Source organism: Perca fluviatilis, chromosome 15 (genome assembly GCF_010015445.1).
Source record: "Perca fluviatilis chromosome 15, GENO_Pfluv_1.0, whole genome shotgun sequence".
In the NCBI taxonomy this organism is placed as follows: domain Eukaryota; kingdom Metazoa; phylum Chordata; class Actinopteri; order Perciformes; family Percidae; genus Perca; species Perca fluviatilis.
This window is the reverse complement of record NC_053126.1, coordinates 30,360,125-30,378,485: the sequence shown is the minus strand read 5'-3', so window position 1 is coordinate 30,378,485 and position 18,361 is coordinate 30,360,125. Positions and strand designations below refer to the sequence as shown.

Genomic DNA, 18,361 nt, shown 5'->3' with positions numbered 1-18,361 from the left:
GGGGATGTGAAGATAAAAGCAGGGGTTAAAGTGTGCTGGAATGATCCGGAACTTTTGCACTTCCATGCATCAGTGTTTCATTCTGCAGCTATGCACAGCATTGAGTCCAGTGTCAGTGTTGAGTGTCCTTTATCTAAAGCTGGACTCTGTTTAAAAAGCAGGGCAAGTCAGTTAATAAAATAAATAAATAAATAAAGAAGTGTGTCACTGAAACGGGGGATGCCAGGGACAGAAATAGAACGGGAGATGCAAGATGGCTTCCAGTTCCTCTTCTCTAAATTGCTGGGTTATTATTACCCACCCAGCCCAGTCTGGTCATTATTTATGGTTGTATGAGACCATTCAACTTAAGACTCCTCATGGTCATATCTGGGTTATGTGTGTGTGTGCAAAAAGATAGGCAAGAATACTTCAAATACATTTACTAAGACATTTATTTGAAGAAAATATCAAATCTTTAAGTACTTATATCATAATATTATATAACGGTAATATATATTTAACATAAAACAATTCAATTTAACATTTCACCTTTTGAAACAACTTTAAAACATACCCCCTTTTTCTATTTTTATACTTTAATTAAATACAAAAGAATTTGATGCTTCACTTATTCTACATACACATGCACATACATGTACCATATATCTACCTACCTACACGCACCTACATACGTGCATACACACATACATTTACATTTTTTTTCTTTTCCATCTGTCTACTTTGTTTCCTTCTATCTACATCAAACCGTATAATAAACCATCCAAAGTAGACTTAGTAGATGTTTTTACTAGACTTACTTGTACATGATTTCATCTTTTCACTGCAGCTGTTCCATAAATTAACTCCTTTAGTTATGATGCAGTGATATTTAGCATTTGTTCTTATAAGTTTCTTTTGAAATACAAAAGTTCCTCTTAAGTGACGTTTGCTCTCTCTTATTTGAAACAACCCTTGGATACTGTTCGATAGCTGTTAATTATTTACTTTGTACATGATTTGTGCAGTTTTAAAGTCAACAACATCTTTGAATTTTAGTGCTTTTAGTTTGATGAAAAGTGGATTAGTTGGTGCTCTATAAGTGGTTTTATTTACAATTCTTAAAGCTCTCTTTTGAAGGATGATTATAGGTTAAGTGTTTGTTTTGTGTTTCACCACACTTCCAAACAGTAAGTAATGTATGGCAGGATGAAGGAACAATACAACATGTTGTCATGTTGGTTTAATAGGTATTTGGTTTTATACAGTATTGCAACTGATTTGGATATGTTGGCCTTAATATGATGTATATCTGGCTTCCAACATAATTTTTCATCCATTATTACTCCCAGAAATTTAAGTTCTTTTACTTTTTCTATTTCCGTGTCAAGATTTTTTGTGTAAATTTGTTGCACGAATCGTGCAACAAATATGAATGTGAATGTTGTTTTAGTTAAGTTCAGTGTTTATTTGCATCAAACCATCTCTTCATCTTTTTTATTAATTTTCCACAGTATCCAAGAGTTGTTCCAGATTTTCCCCAGAACATATTGCATTAGTGTCATCAGCAAATAAAATGGTTTTCAGTGTTTTTGACACCTCACCTACGTTATTTATATAATTTAAACAACAACGCTGACCCTGGGGGACCCCACAGGTAATTTTCTTTAACTTTGATTTAAGGTTTTGCAATTCAACATATTGATGTTGATTATGTAAGTAGCTATTTAACCAAGAAAGTGCAGTCCCCCTAATTCCATATTAGTGTAATATCATTATCAATGCCTTCTTAAGATCCAAGAATATCCTCAATGCATATTGTTTACGTTCTATTGCTGTTACTTCTTCTACAAATTGAATATGTGCATGTGAAGTTGTACTATTAGCAATGAAACCATATTGCTGATCACACAGTATATTGTGTTTAGTAATGAAGTTGTCAAGAATATTTTTTCATAGTATTTTTGAGAACTGGGAAAGCAGTGAAACAGGTATGTGGTTTGAACGTGTATGTTTATCATCAGCCTTGTATATTGGTATCACCTTTGCCATTTCATTTTATCTGGAAAAACTCCAGTTTTCAGAGATTGATTAAATACATGCCTTAGAGGTTTAACAACACAACTAATAATACTTTATACACGTCAATACCATTCCAGTCTTTAGAATTTTTACTCATCTTACATTTTTTAATTTTAATAATCTCAATTTCTTTTTCATCAGTTCCCTTAACAAACATAGATTCATTAATATTTACATTCTTGCTTAGCACATAATTCAACACATTCTCACACCCAACTCGTAAAATAAGGACGTTCGGTCAGGAGCCTTTCTCGTTCTTATTTGACGTTAAAAGTCTCTTTTAGCGTCTCATGTAAACGTGCTTGGTCGCCACTATTGCCGTCACTTTTTCGGAGAAAAACAACGGGGAAAGGACGCCTCAAAAGCCGGGAAACACACCGCGGGTGAAGCGCGGCAATAACGGAATTGCGGAGGTTAGGTTTAGGAGAAAAACAACGGGGAAAGGACGCCTCAAGAGCCGGGAAACACACGCCGTAGACGGGGGAAACAAAAGAAAAACAACGGGAAAAGGACGCCTCAAAAGCCGGGAAACACACGCCGTAGACGGGGGGAAACAAGACGCCACACGCGGGGCGCGAACCCGAGTCTCCTGAGTGAAAGTCCGGTGTTTTACCCATCCGCCACCCCAACCACCATCCTTACGCAGCAATTTCCCCTTACATACCACTCGCTAAGTCTCCTCCAACTGCGGCTCTCCCCAGTACGTTACACAAATACGCCGAAGGGTGCCTTTTTCGTCGCATCAGACGCTGAAGGACACTGACCAAACTTACTTATTTTACGAGTTCGGAATGAGAACGGGTTGCATAATTTATACTGCCAGTACTCTGTCATATAAACAAATACACAAATACACATTCCATATGAATATAAAAACACAATGTGTAACATTATGTTCCTTTATTGAATAAGGACAAAACAAAGCAGGTAAACCATCAGCTCCTTTTGAAACTGAAGTCACAGTGACTCAAGATGGAAAGCACAGAATCAAAGCATATTATACAAAATGATACATACACATTCAAAGGTCTGTATATAACACACCCTGCATGTCTGCACACTAAAATAAATGCAGGACAAATCCATACACATCAACTGAACAGACAAATGAATGGATGCAGTAGCCTCCCTGCAGCCTTGTATTACACACAGTATACCGCACAAACATCATAAGAGGCCAAATTTGTAAAAAAACGAACCCAAAAAAACCCAAATTCCTCTGCCACCGCAGGACATATTTTACCAAAATTGAAAGCACACATACTAACTAAAATAATTCAACACATATTGGTCCCTCAGCAGCCGACCACTGTCGTCATCAGGGAAGATTGTCGGATTGTCCCAGTCCATCGCTGGTGGCACTCTGGGGGCCCTCTCCTTCCTCAGGCAGGCCACATTGTGGAGGACAGCACAAGCCACAGTAATATCACATGCCCTAACAGGGCTGACCCTTAATTTGTGAAGGAAGTGAAAGCGTGCCTTCAGGAGGCCAAAGGTCATTTCAACTCTGGCCCTGGTCCTGGCATGGGCATGGTTGTAGGCCTGCTGTGCTTCCTGGGGGTCTGTGAAAGGTGTCAGGAGAAAAGGCTGGCAGCCATACCCCCGTCTCCCAGAAACACACCAGAGAATTCACCTGTCAACACAAAATCTCATCATTACTACCTCATAAACACAGTGATATTCTTGACACAGCCATGATGGCTATAAATAGGGGTTGTGTGGCTTACCTTGTGATAGGCACTGATAGATTTCAGAGGCCCGAAAGATTCTGGAGTAATGGACTGAGCCAGGCCATTTTGCCACAACATTGCTGATCACACAGTCAGCATTGCAGACCATCTGAAATCATAAGATGAGGAATATTACACCAATCAATGCACATCACTGGCAATGCAGAGTGTTCGTCAATGGACAATATCAAAAGTTATGTTCACCTGAACATTAATGCTGTGAAAGGATTTCCTATTCACAAAATCGGCCTCATGGGCACCTGAGGGGGCTTTTATCCTTATGTGTGTGCAGTCCACTGCACCAATGACGATTGGGGAAACCTGTCACACAAAGTAATGAGTATCCTACTATGTGTTAACAGTTGTCCTGTAATTTGTAGATCCTCTTACCTGCAATCCTATAGAACTCCTCTTTGATGTCACAGAGTCTTCTGTGGCCAGGGAAGGAGATGAAGACATCTGCTAATGCTTTGATAGCCGGACAACACACCCTTATTGTGCGGCAAATTGTGGCCTTGTTCAGCTGTTCTGCATCCCCCACTGAGTACAGGAAGGCTCCACTAGCAAAAAGCGCAAGGCCACACAAACCATTTGCTCCACACTCAGTGCATGGCTCCGTGCAGTGGCGGTGCTTAATCCTGGGACCCAGTAGTCTGCATAGATACCTGATGCCATCTGCAGAAAACCTGTATCTTTCATATAGATGGTCATCAGGGAAGGCCAGTGGGTCCAACCGGTCCCTGAAGACCCTTTCTCGCCTGAAGGCTCTCCTCAGCACAAGTGCTTCTTCATCCACCACATCTCGCAAGAATGGGCATGCCATTGTCAGAGCAGAAAGGAACACACAATTTTGGGCCTTCATATAGGCTAGTGGCCACACCTGGTGCTGGGGGGGTGGGCAAAAGAGGGCGATGCCTTATAACTATGACTTGGTTGTACCGATTGCTGGGAAAATAAAAAAAACCTTATAAAGATGCCACCGTCCTGTGTGATCACAATAAGAGCTCATATGTCATGGCTCACTTGACTTTACGAGAATATACCTAATTCTTATTTTGAGCTGTGTCATCTTCTTGGAGCTGGGGGAGGAAAGAAAAATAATGATTAATACATTTGTGTTACAGTTAGCATACAGTGTACATTGAAGGCATATCTCACCTCCCTCTCAAGTTTTTTTATTTCAAGGTCCAGTTTCCTAATTGTCCTCTTTTTTATTTCGGACTCCAGTGCAAGATTTTCAATCTTTTTCTTCTTGTACTGAATGTCTATGTCTGCCAGTTCTATTTGGCGCGGAGGTGGTTGCCATACAACTTTCTGATAGCTTGTGAGCTCTGTGAACACAATACAATTAGCGCAGCTGGAATTTGGCAGGATGTGGTGTCCTTTTATTTATACGCACTATGTTGCCAGGCTGGTTTTCCCACTGTATAGCATCTGGGTCCTGTAAAAGAAATTAGATTTTTTGATTTTGATGAGGACTCCTCACCATTGTAGAGTAAATAGTACTTTCACAGTCTTAACATGATACCTCATGCCTTCCGGAATCCAGAGAGATGGTCTCCTCCTCATCATCATCGTCGTCTCTATCATGTGCTGTTGCTGCTGCACTGGGGCCTTCACCCTATCACATTTAATCGGAATCATATTGAAGCTAGTAGACAAGACATGCCAGGCCTACAGTATGCCTTTGATGGAGTACTCACTGGATCAGCATCGTCTGGTGCTTGTGCTGGTGGCTCTAACAGGAACACAGTGCTGCCAGACCCTGCAAGGCAATAGGTAAACCAAAGTCAGACAGTCCAAATTGATTCAATATGAATGTGGTTGTATCCCATGTAGAGATGGAAGGACATACCTTGAATGAAGCGGGTGGCATCTTGGGAGGAACCTATGCTCGTCTCTTTCCCCCCAGGGATCCCCTCTAAGACGGGCCTGCCTTTATTTAGCTCCAAGGCCATGTCCTCTGCTGGGGTAAGGTCAGCCTTTGGTGACCCACCACCCGTGCCTTGTCTGTGGGTATTCTTTTTCACTGCTAAAACAGTACAGACAATGTGTGAGCAGGCACCTTCTGGGTACAATATATGCTTGTGCTTTGTTAAATATTAGTCAGGGACCATACCATTCTGCAGAATGTTCTTGTATTTGATTTTGACCTGCTGCCATGTCCGTTTTGGCCCGTTCATGTTTAATCTACATCACACGCACACACACACATTCTTTATCACAAGAACATTTAATGGAGTCACACTGCAAAAAATGACTTAGTATTTTTGTCTTGTTTTCAGTAAAAATAAAAAAAAAAAAAAAAACTTAAATAAAGATGTATTTTCTTGATTTACTAAATGACCTAGCAAAATAAGTATAGTTTAGACAAAAAATATAAACTTTAAGTAGATGTGTGCTTAAAACAAGCAAAAAAATAAAAAATCTGTCAATATAATAAGAAAAATTCTCTTGAAATAAGTTTACTTTTTCCATAAACACTTAATTTTAGAAAAGTTCTCTTGTTTCACTGGCAGATTTTTTTGCTTATTTTCCTAGGTAATTTTGCTCAAGAAAATATTTAAGATTTTTTTGAGATATTTTTTTTTTTACTGAAAACAAGACAAAAATACTAAGTAAGAAAGACATTTTGCAGTGCAGTGAGCAACCGACCTTGGGTCCTTTGAAAGGCGCTATATAAATTAAAGTGATTATTATTATAGCTCATCTATTTATTCAATTAAAATTTATTTATATAGCACTTTTCACAATTGTTTCATTCTGTCAAAGCAGCTTTACATTAATAAAAGCAGGAGAAACACACAAAAAAACGGTGGACAACATAAGAAGCAGAGTACAACGGCTAAGATTAAACCGTACTGAGCGTAGTAACGTTAAATAATAATGTAAGGCTTTAATAATAATTTATCATAGCTTTATACAGTGTGATGGAGTTACTTTACACAATTTCACTCATATCTGCAGTGCATTTCAATTAAAAATTTAACCGTGTCATAATTACAGTACAACTGCGTTTTTGGAGATGTGAATTAAATATTTGAATTGTAATTGTGATGTTTGAGCCGGGCGGTGAGTGTGTAATTGTGCACTACTTACGCATTCAGGCGGTCTGCAATACTTTGCCACGCTTTTTCTCTTTGCTTTATCACTGTGGCGGTGTTGCCTTTCTTCTTAATTATACCTTTTACCTCCTCGTATGCCTCCATGAGGATTTGTGCTTCCGACGGGGAAAAGTACGCGGCTCTAGTTGCCATGGTAAATCAGTTAATCTGTGATCTGTGGCGGGGTCTATTTGAGTGAGCCGTGAGCGCGCAGCTATCCAGGATTGGTTTCACCTGGCTTAATGAATCCGTGTCTGCTCATCCTGGCTTGGTCTTTGTGCAACCAATTAAGCCTGGACGCACATGTTTTGGCTTCATTGAGCTCAGCTGAGTCATTTATCCCGGATGTCTTAATTCTACTTTTGTGCAACAGGCCCCTGGTCATTGTGTATATTTTGTTTTATTTCCTGGTCTGAGTGTAGCTATGCATGTTTGCAAAAACTGGCAGATGATCACGTCATTTATGATTAGTCCACTTTCAACTTTATAGTCAATGACGTTGGTAAATATATTATCAATTAGTGTAGCACTATTGGTTGTAATTCTGGTTGGTCGAGTGATTGAGGGATATAAACCAGTAATTTACATCAAATTAATGAACTCTGTAGTTTTCTTGTGTTGTTGTGGATTGGGCAAGTCAATATTGAAATCTCCGCAGAATTTTTTTTTTGTTATTGCTGTTACTGCACATTTCTGATAATTTTTCCTTAAACATGTCAATATTTGATCCTGGTTTCCTATAAATGCAACTAATGATAATGTTTTTAGATTTTTTCCCTTTCAATTTATACTGTGATGATTCCATGATTGTATCTAGAACAAAAGACATTTTATTTACTATTTTACATTCATATCTTTTGTGAATACATAATGAAACTCCCCCAATCTTTGATTGTTTCCTGTTGATAAAAAACAGTTTATATCCTTCAGTCTCAACTAAATGATTTTCTACTGTCAGCCAAGTCTCTGTTATTGCAATTGCTGTGATTTTTTCCCCCCCCAGTTGTTGTAGGCACTGGGATGTAGTGGTTTCAATTTTCAACTCTCAGCAAGAAAGTGAAAAGTTTATTTACAATAATACAAGACGGTTAATATAGGTGTAAATAAAGATGTCTTAATTGAAATATACTGAAATGGGTTTTAAAGACCCATGCTGGACTTGAATGGTTCAATAGAAACAGCTAATAAAGGTAGCATAAACATCAAAAATACATATTTGAATATTTAAGAAGGTAATATATTATTTGCAGGATGAAACAATTACTATTTCTGGATACTTTGTATATAGCTTTATTAACCTTCTAGGGGGCCATGTAATGTAATTTTATTCAGACAGTGACAGTGCACAATTAAAAAAAAACCTTTAAAAAAAAAAAAAAAAAAAAAAAAAACAAAAAAAATTTTTTTTAAAATTTACTCCTCTTCCGGTTGGTTCTTGGTAAAAAAAAAAAAAAAAAAAAAATATATAATCCAATGCAAATGAAATACAAAATACCAGATTATAGAATTCTACAAACATCATAATAATAAACATTAACAATTCATGACCTAATCACGATAATTCGCAAATATGTGCAAAGGAGCAGTAATACAATTATCATGGGCTACTGTCCATATGACTATAATTTGCTGTTTGCACCTATTGACTACATATAATAAAATTATCATATTTCCAGAGACCAACCAGTTCTCCTTTTGCTTCAGTTATACTAACTGGATTCAAGTCCCTTGAAAAATATAAATTATGACACAGAGCCACAAAACTAGCTCATAAGTATTAATATGTCAATTATATTAATATAATATTTTTTCATCAGTATAAATTACAATATTCAAATATGTTAATAGGCCAGTCAACACGGACTTGGAACTATAGGAATACAGTTGGACATATCAAAAACCAAATAGTTTTTTCTGGCTTTGCTGGTTTTTAACATATTAAAACTTAGATCTTGTTGTGGAAAATCTCTTTGGTGTTCGGTGATGAAGCTGTAAATTAAGATTGTCTGACACACTGGAGTTATCAGTTATTTTATTTATTCTTCTTGCAAGTCGAAGGAGACAGTTTAACAGAGTGAAAATGCAATCTGAGAAAGTGTGTCGAGGACAAAGGATTTCTCAGAGTTTTATAGCCAAGCATACAGAGGGAGGGACTAGACTCAGCTCCTTGTACTGCAGATTTTCCTCCTTTTACTGCTGAGCCTGAGATTTCTTTCAGAGAAGACTGCCCAAGCCACTGAAGTTGGCCCTCTGCCAGGCACTGCTTAGTGCTGAGCAGCATGAGAAAGAGAGGGGCTGTGTAGCCTCAGCACTACGGATGATGGAGTACTATAATGGATCCCTATATATTATAATATCATATAAACAGATTAAATATTGTATTGTATAAAAGTAAATACATATAAAGTGATGAGAATATGAAAAAACATGCAGTAATGGACAACATATAAAAGAAATATAACACATCAGTATGACAGATAAAATCTTTCCACTACACTTCCCCCCTTTTGATTATTCATTAAACATTATTTTACAAAACACTTCACAGTTTCCATTATCAAGCCAAAAAATTCACAAAGATTCAATTTTAGCCATCATCAATGTGAGTGTATGAAGGCAATTGCTGTTTGTTTCTGTGTGGACATAGACATCCTAAAGAGTAGAGCAAACTCATTGAACGATAGTTCATGAACTTGTTCATATTTTGGACGAACGTGAACTGAACGTACTGTACTGTATTACTGCCTGATGAGCGTTACTGTGAACTCGTTCATTCTGGTGTCTGTGAACGGCACGCTGTCTCAGTTTAACTTCGTTCAATAGTGTACCAGATTTCTATAGAGCCTTCCAGGTGAAAACCCGGCTAAAACACACCGTAAACAGGCTTTAATATGTAGTGGAAAAACACACCCAATCTGGCAACACCAGCCACCAGCGCCGCACCGCCGCATGCGTCATCAAAACACAAAGCAGCATGGAGGCGACGAAGCAGCAAGGAGGCGTCGTATGATCATTTAAACGAGTTTAATGACAACGTCGGTGAGGATGCAAAAAATCTTTTCACTACGTTGTGTGTTGCGCCGATGACACGTGCCTGACAGTATTTTTGAGCAAAAATAGTTAATCCTTTAGTGAACCAATGTTGTTCCATCATACTCATCATCTCCCTTTTTGACACATGGTCTAACCTATGTGTCAACTTTGCGAAATGAGGAAAGAAATGGCTGGGCAGGCACGGTTTGCCGTTCGGGCTCCACCACTCTCGATCAGTGACGGTGGCCCCTGCTCCTGACGAAAAACGTCTGTCATCCACGGTGGAGAAAATTTTAAGGGCAGTAACAGTGGTGGGAGTATGGAGTGAGAGATACTGTGTGTGTGTGTGTGTGTGTGTGTGTGTGTGTGTGTGTGTGTGTGTGTGTGTGTGTGTGTGTGTGTGTGTGTAAATGTGTGATCTGACAAAGGGAGTTGAGCTGCGGTTTTAGCTGCTGAGTCTGCTCTAGCGTTCCCCTGAGACACCACATCCGTACTGTGTGTGTGTGCGTCACACTTACACACAGAGATAGCTGCAGGAAGCAAGATAGCATCAAGCAGTTCAGCTACTAAGTGATGATTTAACACAGGTTTACCATCAGATTTCAAGATATTTTCTGTTTCCACAGTGCGCCAAAATCGTGTTCGCAGCCAAATGCATATCTGGAGACAGTGTAAATTGTCTTACACTCTGCTGCCGACGTGTAAGGTGAGCGTATTGTGTCACTTCCGGTGTTCCCGTGTTACAAACGCTAGTTTGCTGCTCCGGCAAAAACTTACTGAACTCTGCTTCACTGTTTAAATTAGCAGCTATTTGCCTGGATTGCATTTGAATTACAATTGTTTTACTCAAGCACTTATACTTAGCTTCACTTACAGCGACTGACTCGCTGAATTTACAATTGTTAAAACACTGTTAGCTACTTTAGCTTAGCCATTAGCAATGGCTAATTCCTCTCCCTCTCCTGCTCTCTCTTGCTCTGTGTGTCAAATGTTTAGCTATTCCCCGCCTCCTTTAGTGATAACGATACATGTAATAAATGTAGTATATTCGCTGTTTTGGAGGCAAGGCTTAGTGAATTTGAGTCACGGCTCCGCACCATGGAATCAGAATCGTATGCTTCCGTAGCTAGCCAGCACCATGTAGTTAATGCGGCCAACATACTGTAGCTTCTGTAGCTTCTGCTAGCTGTCCCCCGGCAGACCCCGAGCAGCCGGGGGAAAGTGGGTGACTGTCCGAGGGAAGCGAAGGCTAGATCTAGACCAGGGAGTGCACATGATGAAGGTCGCTCTAAACCGGAGCCGTCTTCGCCTCTCTAACAGGTTCTCCCTACTCAGCGATACACCCGCTGAGAAGCCAGTTCTGGTTATTGGGAGCTCTATACTGCGATATGTGAAGCCAGCGCGCCCCGGCGGCTACAGTAGGCCTACCTACGGTCATTATGTCCCCCGGGGCTGGAGCGGGCGATATAGAAACCCATCTAAAACTGCTGGCAAAAAGAACCGTAAATACAGTAAGATCATACTTCACGTAGGTGGTAATGGTCGTAAATCGGAGATCACTAAAATGAATGTTGAGTCACTTTGTGCATACGCAAAGACAATGTCGGACTCAGTAGTTTTTCTCTGGACCCCTGCCAAACCTGACCAATGATGAAATGTACAGCCGTATCGTCATCCTTCCACCGCTGGTTGTCGGGTGGTGCCCAGCTAATGATGTGGGCTATGTGAATAACTGGAGGGCGTTCTGGGGAAAGCCTGGTCTGATTAGAGAGACGGCATTCATCCCACCTGGGACGGTGCCGGCCCTCATATCAAAAATCTGAACGAGTTTATCAGACATAAACCATGACAACCCAAGTTTGATATTAGTAATCAGAGGTGCAGTGCTACCGCGCCCTCTGTGCTTCCCGTTGGAGCAGTCGCCCACTCATGGTCTAATAAGCACGGTGTCTGTCCCCCCGCTCAGATCGGTTAAATCAAAGGTAAACAAAAGATGCGCTATACTTAACAACCTAATTGGAATTAAAACTACTGCAATAGAACAAAATAGGAAAATTAGATGTGGACTATTAAATATTAGATATCTGTCAGTAGTATAAAGATGGCGGTTTTGGCGCGCTGCATGTGTGACGTCATCTCACACGCACACGCAAAAACCGCCATGCCAACTGATGATATGTGCGCGTGTGATGACGGCGCGGCCGCACGTCGATTACTCGCATCGCCATCTAGTGGCTGAATATGTTAGTGCATCTAATCGTCGAAGCTGCGACGCATCTAGCGGATGTGATGATGTTCGGTCGAACGGCCGGCACTCGCGAGCCCATCTAGTGGCCGAATATGGTAGTGCATCTAATCGTCGAAGCGCGCGCGACGCATCTAGCGGATGTGATGACGCCGGTGTCGCGGTCGTCATGGTTTACGGGGGTGAGGCATCATTTACATTTTTGTAAAAAAAAGGTGTTAATACCGCCGGATAGACCAATGGTTAGCTGTTAAGAATGGGTTTGCTATTGGTTTGATTTTAAAAACGCCCTACAGGGTGGGGTTTGTGGTGTTTAAAACCCCTTGTTTCAAGGCTGTCTGCTCACTTTTTTATCCACCATTTTTAGCTGTTCTGCTAGCTCGCTTGCTGCCTCGTTTTCTCAGACTTCCTCAAAGTACTCTGGAGTTTTCACTTTTTAATTCTTTTTTTTGGGAAAAAGCAAAGAGGAATCGTTTTTCAGCCATGGCTTTCCCCGCATTTGGACAACAATCTGGATCATCTTTTGTTGAAGAAGGTGAGACATCTAGAACAGGAGCCACTACATTTGGTATCGCCCTAACCCGCCAAAAAGAGCTATGGGGATGCGGTGAGACTGATACTGGAACAACATGCAGTTTGAGTCAGGCCCCTCGAAAGAAGCTGATCCGTTCGGAGATCTTTCCTACAAGCATGACTGAGCCATGTACATCTGATCTGGAATATGTCGGTGTCAATGGATACCGTTATTCAATTCAATACAGTGCAGGATACGTAACATTAGCTGTTTACACTAGTGTTGCTGTAGAACTATCTAGCAAAGCCAAAACAGCCTGTACAATTTCTGTGAAAGACTGGGGCCTTTTCGTGATGTTGTCTCTCTGGACCTTGATAATCCTGGCTTGCCTGAGCTGGTGTATGTGTCTCAATGGGACAGTCGTGATGGCTCTAGTATCTATCGTGTGGAAGCAGACCGTTTCACTAGGCCTGCAGAGGATTTTATTTTCCTTAGCGTATGCAGTGAAAGGGAGAAGTTAGTTGCTACCCGCGGTCATGAAGAATGGAAGTTAAAACCGTATCCTGTATCTAACGAGGAATACAACAAATGGTTTAAAAATGTGTTCTTTATACAATGGTGTGACTGGGAGATTTTGAAGAAACAGTTTGACACCATCGACTATGTCATCAGAAGAGACAAAATAAGGAGTTCTTATGAGAACATAAGAAAAAGATTGATATTTGGGGACACTGACCAACAGTCTCTGCCCATGCCACGGAACCTATACAAACCTAAAATCATCAGACACAAAGACTAGCAAAACGGTGGGTCTAATTTGTATATGCTAATTATTTGCCAAAATAGTTAAAATGCTTTTCTTTTCTTTTTTTTTTCATGCTACTGTGATTGTAATGTGTTATTTTTTTCTTCCCAGAGGATCTGGAGTGGTTTCATTCAACCCCCTCAGGTACGCCTCCTAACACCCCTGGTCTATTTGCACCCCTAACGGCATCCGGATCTCCTCAACCCCTTTCATCATTGTCATCATCGCCACCTCTATCGCCGGAACACTTCCTGCCGCCCCCACCTACACCTCCTCTGCCACCATCTCTATTGTTTGGGGCACTTCCCCCTCAGACATGTGCATATCAAGCTATACCCTCAACAACTGCTGTATTACAACAGGGAGGTGTTGCTGATTGTTCGGACACAGAGGCCCTGATCAGACTGATGGTGTGGTGTCATCTTTGTTTATAGATAGCGCGTTAAAACAGCTTCTCTACATCTTCTTAACATAGTTCTTTACAAGTATTTGGAAGAGCTTTGTTCGGGGTGTCAGATCAATCATCCAAGCCAGAAACAGCATGCCTGTTTACAGGGGCTACCAGAACACTTCTACACTGTCCACTTTGAACAGCTTATGAAAAGACTACTGACTGATAAATTCATTGGTGTCGGGTAACGTTTTCTGTCCTTTGAAACATCTCACGGCTGATGAGGGTAGAATCAGGGGAGTATCTGAAACAGTTTTGTACGAGTTGAAAACGTCTGAAGATGTTACGACTAAAATCAGTGCTATGTATGACTCTATGATAGGGAATGATCTTGTCAAAATAGCCGAAATTAGAGAGATTGGTGACTATTGGAGAGATTTATATGCTAGAAAAAACTAACAGGGTGAAAATATGGGGAATTGTTTATGTGTAATGTATAACCATATCAGTGAGCCGAACAACATGACGCATTTATCTGGTATTTTTAGATCAAGCAATTGCTAATAATGTGAACGATGTTGAAAAATACCAATGTAAGAGTGTCGATGTAGATCGTACAGTTGTGAGTAGGTTAGAAAAACTGATGGTGATTGTAAGAAGACAACATAGCACCCCTCCTTGGGAGGATCTGTTGCAGATGTTATTATCAATGTTAATGACACGTGAGAGCATAGTGGAAACATTTTGTGATGTCATAGCCAACATTACACCGTAATTTTAAGATGCTGAAAGTTTATCACCTGCTTACTATGTATACAATGCTTGTAGACACCGCGGTGTTGTATGTGCAAGAAAAAAGTATAACGATGTCTTACAGGATTTGCAAAAACTGCATATATTCATAATCAGTAAAAGCAATGTATCCGATATGCCCAATATGCTATCTATGATAGAATAGGTTTCACTGTCTTCATAACTGTCATATGTAGGACTGTGTGAGTGTGTTTTGTAAAAATAAAAAGAAGAAAACATAACTCTAATGTGTTCACTTGTGTTTTAAATTAATCATGGAGAAGGTTATGCACAAAATTATACTATGATCCGTCCAACCCAGGAGGGTTAGGAGGTGTACAGAGGCTCCGTGATTCCGACAAAGAATGTACCCGGCTTGTCTCCAACTATCCCCACGGTTAAAAAGTTTCTACTGAGGCAGGATGCATATACACTGCACGCCCTGCATTGAAACACTTCCCAAGAAACAGAGTGATTGTTAATGGTATCGATAAGCAATTTCAGGCTGATTTGGTCGATATGTCTGAATATTCAACGGAAAACGATAATGTGCAGTATTTATTGACATGTATTGATGTGTTTTCTAAATATGCCTGGGTAATATGTCTTAAAAACAAATCGGGGCCTAGCGTGACAAGTGCCTTTAAGGAAATATTGAACCAGGACGCATACCCCAAAGCTTCAAACAGACTCTGGAAAAGAATTTTATAATAAGGTTTTTCAAAAATTGATGACACAATATAAAATTCACCATTTTTCCACATCGAAGCGAAACAAAAGCAAGTGTTGTTGAGCGTTTCAATAGGACTTTCAAAACCAGAATGTGGAGATATTTAACGGCTGTTAACTCGCGCGGCTATATTGAGGTAGTACAAGATATGGTTTGCTGCTTACAACTCTGCATACCATAGGTCAATAAAAATGGCTCCGTCCTCCGTATGTAAAGACAATGAGAAAACTGTCTTTAACACTCTGTACAAACTGAAACCACATGGAACAGTGCTGTTTAAATTTCAGATGGGGACACCGTTAGGATATCAAAGCGCCAGAGGCGTTTTTGTAAAGGTTACGAACAGACGTTTACAGATGAGTTTTTTACAATATCAAAACGTATAGGTAGAACTCCTCCTGTTTATATACTGAAAGACAATAGTGGGGAGCCGGTGACAGGTACCTTTTACGAAGCCGAGTTACAGTCTGTAATTGTAGACAAAAACAAAGTGTTTAAAATTGAGAAAGTGCTGGCTCGAAAGAAAACAGGACGTAAAAAGCTTGTACTTGTGAAATGGTTAGGATGGCCTCAGAAATTCAATTCATGGCTCTCTGAAAAAGACATAGTTGATGTAAGATAAAAGCGCTGTACCAGTCAATATTAGTCATTGTGTTTTGTTAGTGAAAGGTATTGGAGCTATGAATAAGAACGGATTTTTTGTTACGCTGCCTAGTAATGCCTCACAAATAGTTTATCCAAATAATAAGATTTGGCAATTCAGAACAAAACTGGCTAAACCACTCATATTACAAGAGCCGTATGAAGTTGGTCTTATTGAAATTCAATACCCCAGGGTCTGGAATAGTTTCACTGAGAATGATGCCAAGGTTGATTTCATCGACACGAAAACGAAAATGTTCAACAAGCTAAGGCTAACAGTTGGTTCTTATAATACGATCGACAGCATTGTTAAGGAATATAATATGAAATGTGCTGCTAACCCAACCCTAGCCCACATAACTATGACACACAATCCTATCACTAATAAGATTCTTTTGCGGGAGAGCGGTTGGAATATTGTGTTTAAAGGGCGTCTGGCCGAAATTCTTGGGTTCATTCCAGACTCTGTGTTCCGAAATTCACATTGGCCCTCATTTAAAATGTGCAGCTCCACACCGCGCAGACATTCATGGGGGTCGTTATAATATATTTATTTATAGTGACATTGTGGACTACCAGCTAGTCGGTGATAGTCATGTACCCTACTCCGTTGTATAAATATATTCTGATGAGAGCAAACGTATGCCCACTCTAAGTTCCGACGGTCCTCACTACACATCGTTAGCCGCTGGAATATTACTGATATTCAAATAGAACTACGAGAACCGAACCAACACATCCCTTTCTCATACGGAAAAGTAATTGTCAAACTACATTTTAGACCTGTGAAACAGCATTGAAATGATGAGGAAGCGCTACATTCCATCCGATGGAAGATATATGCACTATTACATGAATCAAGCTGGTGGAGAGTTGCCGGGATTCCATAGGCTCCAGCACACAATACGGACATGGATTAGGGGGATATTCAGAAATTTTATTTCGGCTGTCCCCTTTTAAAAAGGGGTTTAATATAGCCAAACCTCATCTGAAAACAGCAGCAAGTGGTTTTATTGGTGATGTTGTGACTAATGTCAGGAATGCCGTGGCATCCAGACAACAGGGAAATGGGTTAATGGTGTACAGACGCGCCGAAGCATTAAAAAGAGCCCCACCAGGATGTGGCGAACACGGATTGTGAACAAAAAGCATAAAAAACGCCACCAAAAAACGAAGGATTGTCAAAAGAAGGCATCTGTCAGCGGCGTAGAGCTCCGAACCGGCTCTCTGGCCCTGACAAAAGACATATTTTAATTTTACAGAATCAATCATGGCGTTTATTCATAATCAGTCCGAAGAGTGTGTGGAGACAGAATTGGATCTGTTTACAGTACCGTACACACAAACATCTATCGAAAAATCAACATTTGTAGAAATCCCCCGATGTCACGCGCTAACGGACGCCGGTCCTATTGAATTTTCATTTCATTTCGAGCGGAGAGGATTATCTAGACCTTAACGATTCATACTTGTATACACGTTAAGGATTACAAACCCTGATGGCACATTGTTGGCTAACACGAGCTGATGTAGGTTTTATAAACTATCCTGGATGCAGTCTTTTTCACAGGTAGATATAATGTTGGGGTGATACACTGATAACACAGTCTTTCAAATACGTATCCTTATAGAGCCCTTATAGAATGTCTTCTGAATTATGGAGAGGACACGTTGGCTACACAATTTAGCACAGGGCTATTTTGTAAGGACACAGCTGGCAAAATGGATGAGACATCTATCACAGGCGATAATGAGGGGTTGGCACAAAGGGGTGAATACACATCCGAAAGCCATATTGTGGAATTAATAGCACCAGTACATGCAGATTTGTTTTTTCAAGAAAAACTATTGCTAAATGGTGTTGACATGTCTTTGAAATTCATCCGTTCAAAAGACGACTTTGTACTAATGACCCCTGGGAATGTATTCCGTCCATTCCGTTGAAAATAATGTCTGCTAGTCTATTTGTCAAGAAAATAACAGTTGCACCGACTGGAAGACTAGCTCATGGTAGTCGTGCCTTACACGCATACTAATGCAAAATATGCTATTGACAGAGTATCTCTAAAACCTTCTCAATACCTACAGGCACCACGTGTTTGCAACCAAGAAAACCTGTTCATAGGACAGATTCCTAAATTTGTAGTCATAGCTTTTTCGTAGATAATGAAGCATACACAGGATCGTATGCCCGTAACCCCTTTAATTTTGGAAACTATAATACAGAATTTATTAGCCTTTATGCAGATGGACAGCCTCACCCAGCCCGTCCTTTTCAGCCCTTTTTTCAAAGAGGACAATATGTACGGGAATA

The 18,361-nt window shown here is 40.1% G+C and overlaps 1 protein-coding gene and 1 pseudogene across 1 annotated transcript; both read right to left on the bottom strand.

The window, feature by feature from the left end:
• Window positions 1–3,534: 3,534 nt before the first annotated feature.
• On the bottom strand, window positions 3,535–4,733 carry LOC120574206 (annotated as a pseudogene).
• A 354-nt stretch (window positions 4,734–5,087) lies between these two features.
• On the bottom strand, window positions 5,088–7,048 carry LOC120575289. The gene is made up of 6 exons (XM_039826010.1): window positions 6,891–7,048; window positions 5,911–5,981; window positions 5,647–5,823; window positions 5,495–5,556; window positions 5,320–5,412; window positions 5,088–5,232 (listed from the first exon to the last, which is right to left on the bottom strand). Exons 1-6 carry the CDS (start codon window positions 7,046–7,048, stop codon window positions 5,140–5,142), a joined length of 654 nt encoding a protein of 217 aa, XP_039681944.1. The 3' UTR covers window positions 5,088–5,139.
• Between the last annotated feature and the right edge of the window lie 11,313 nt (window positions 7,049–18,361).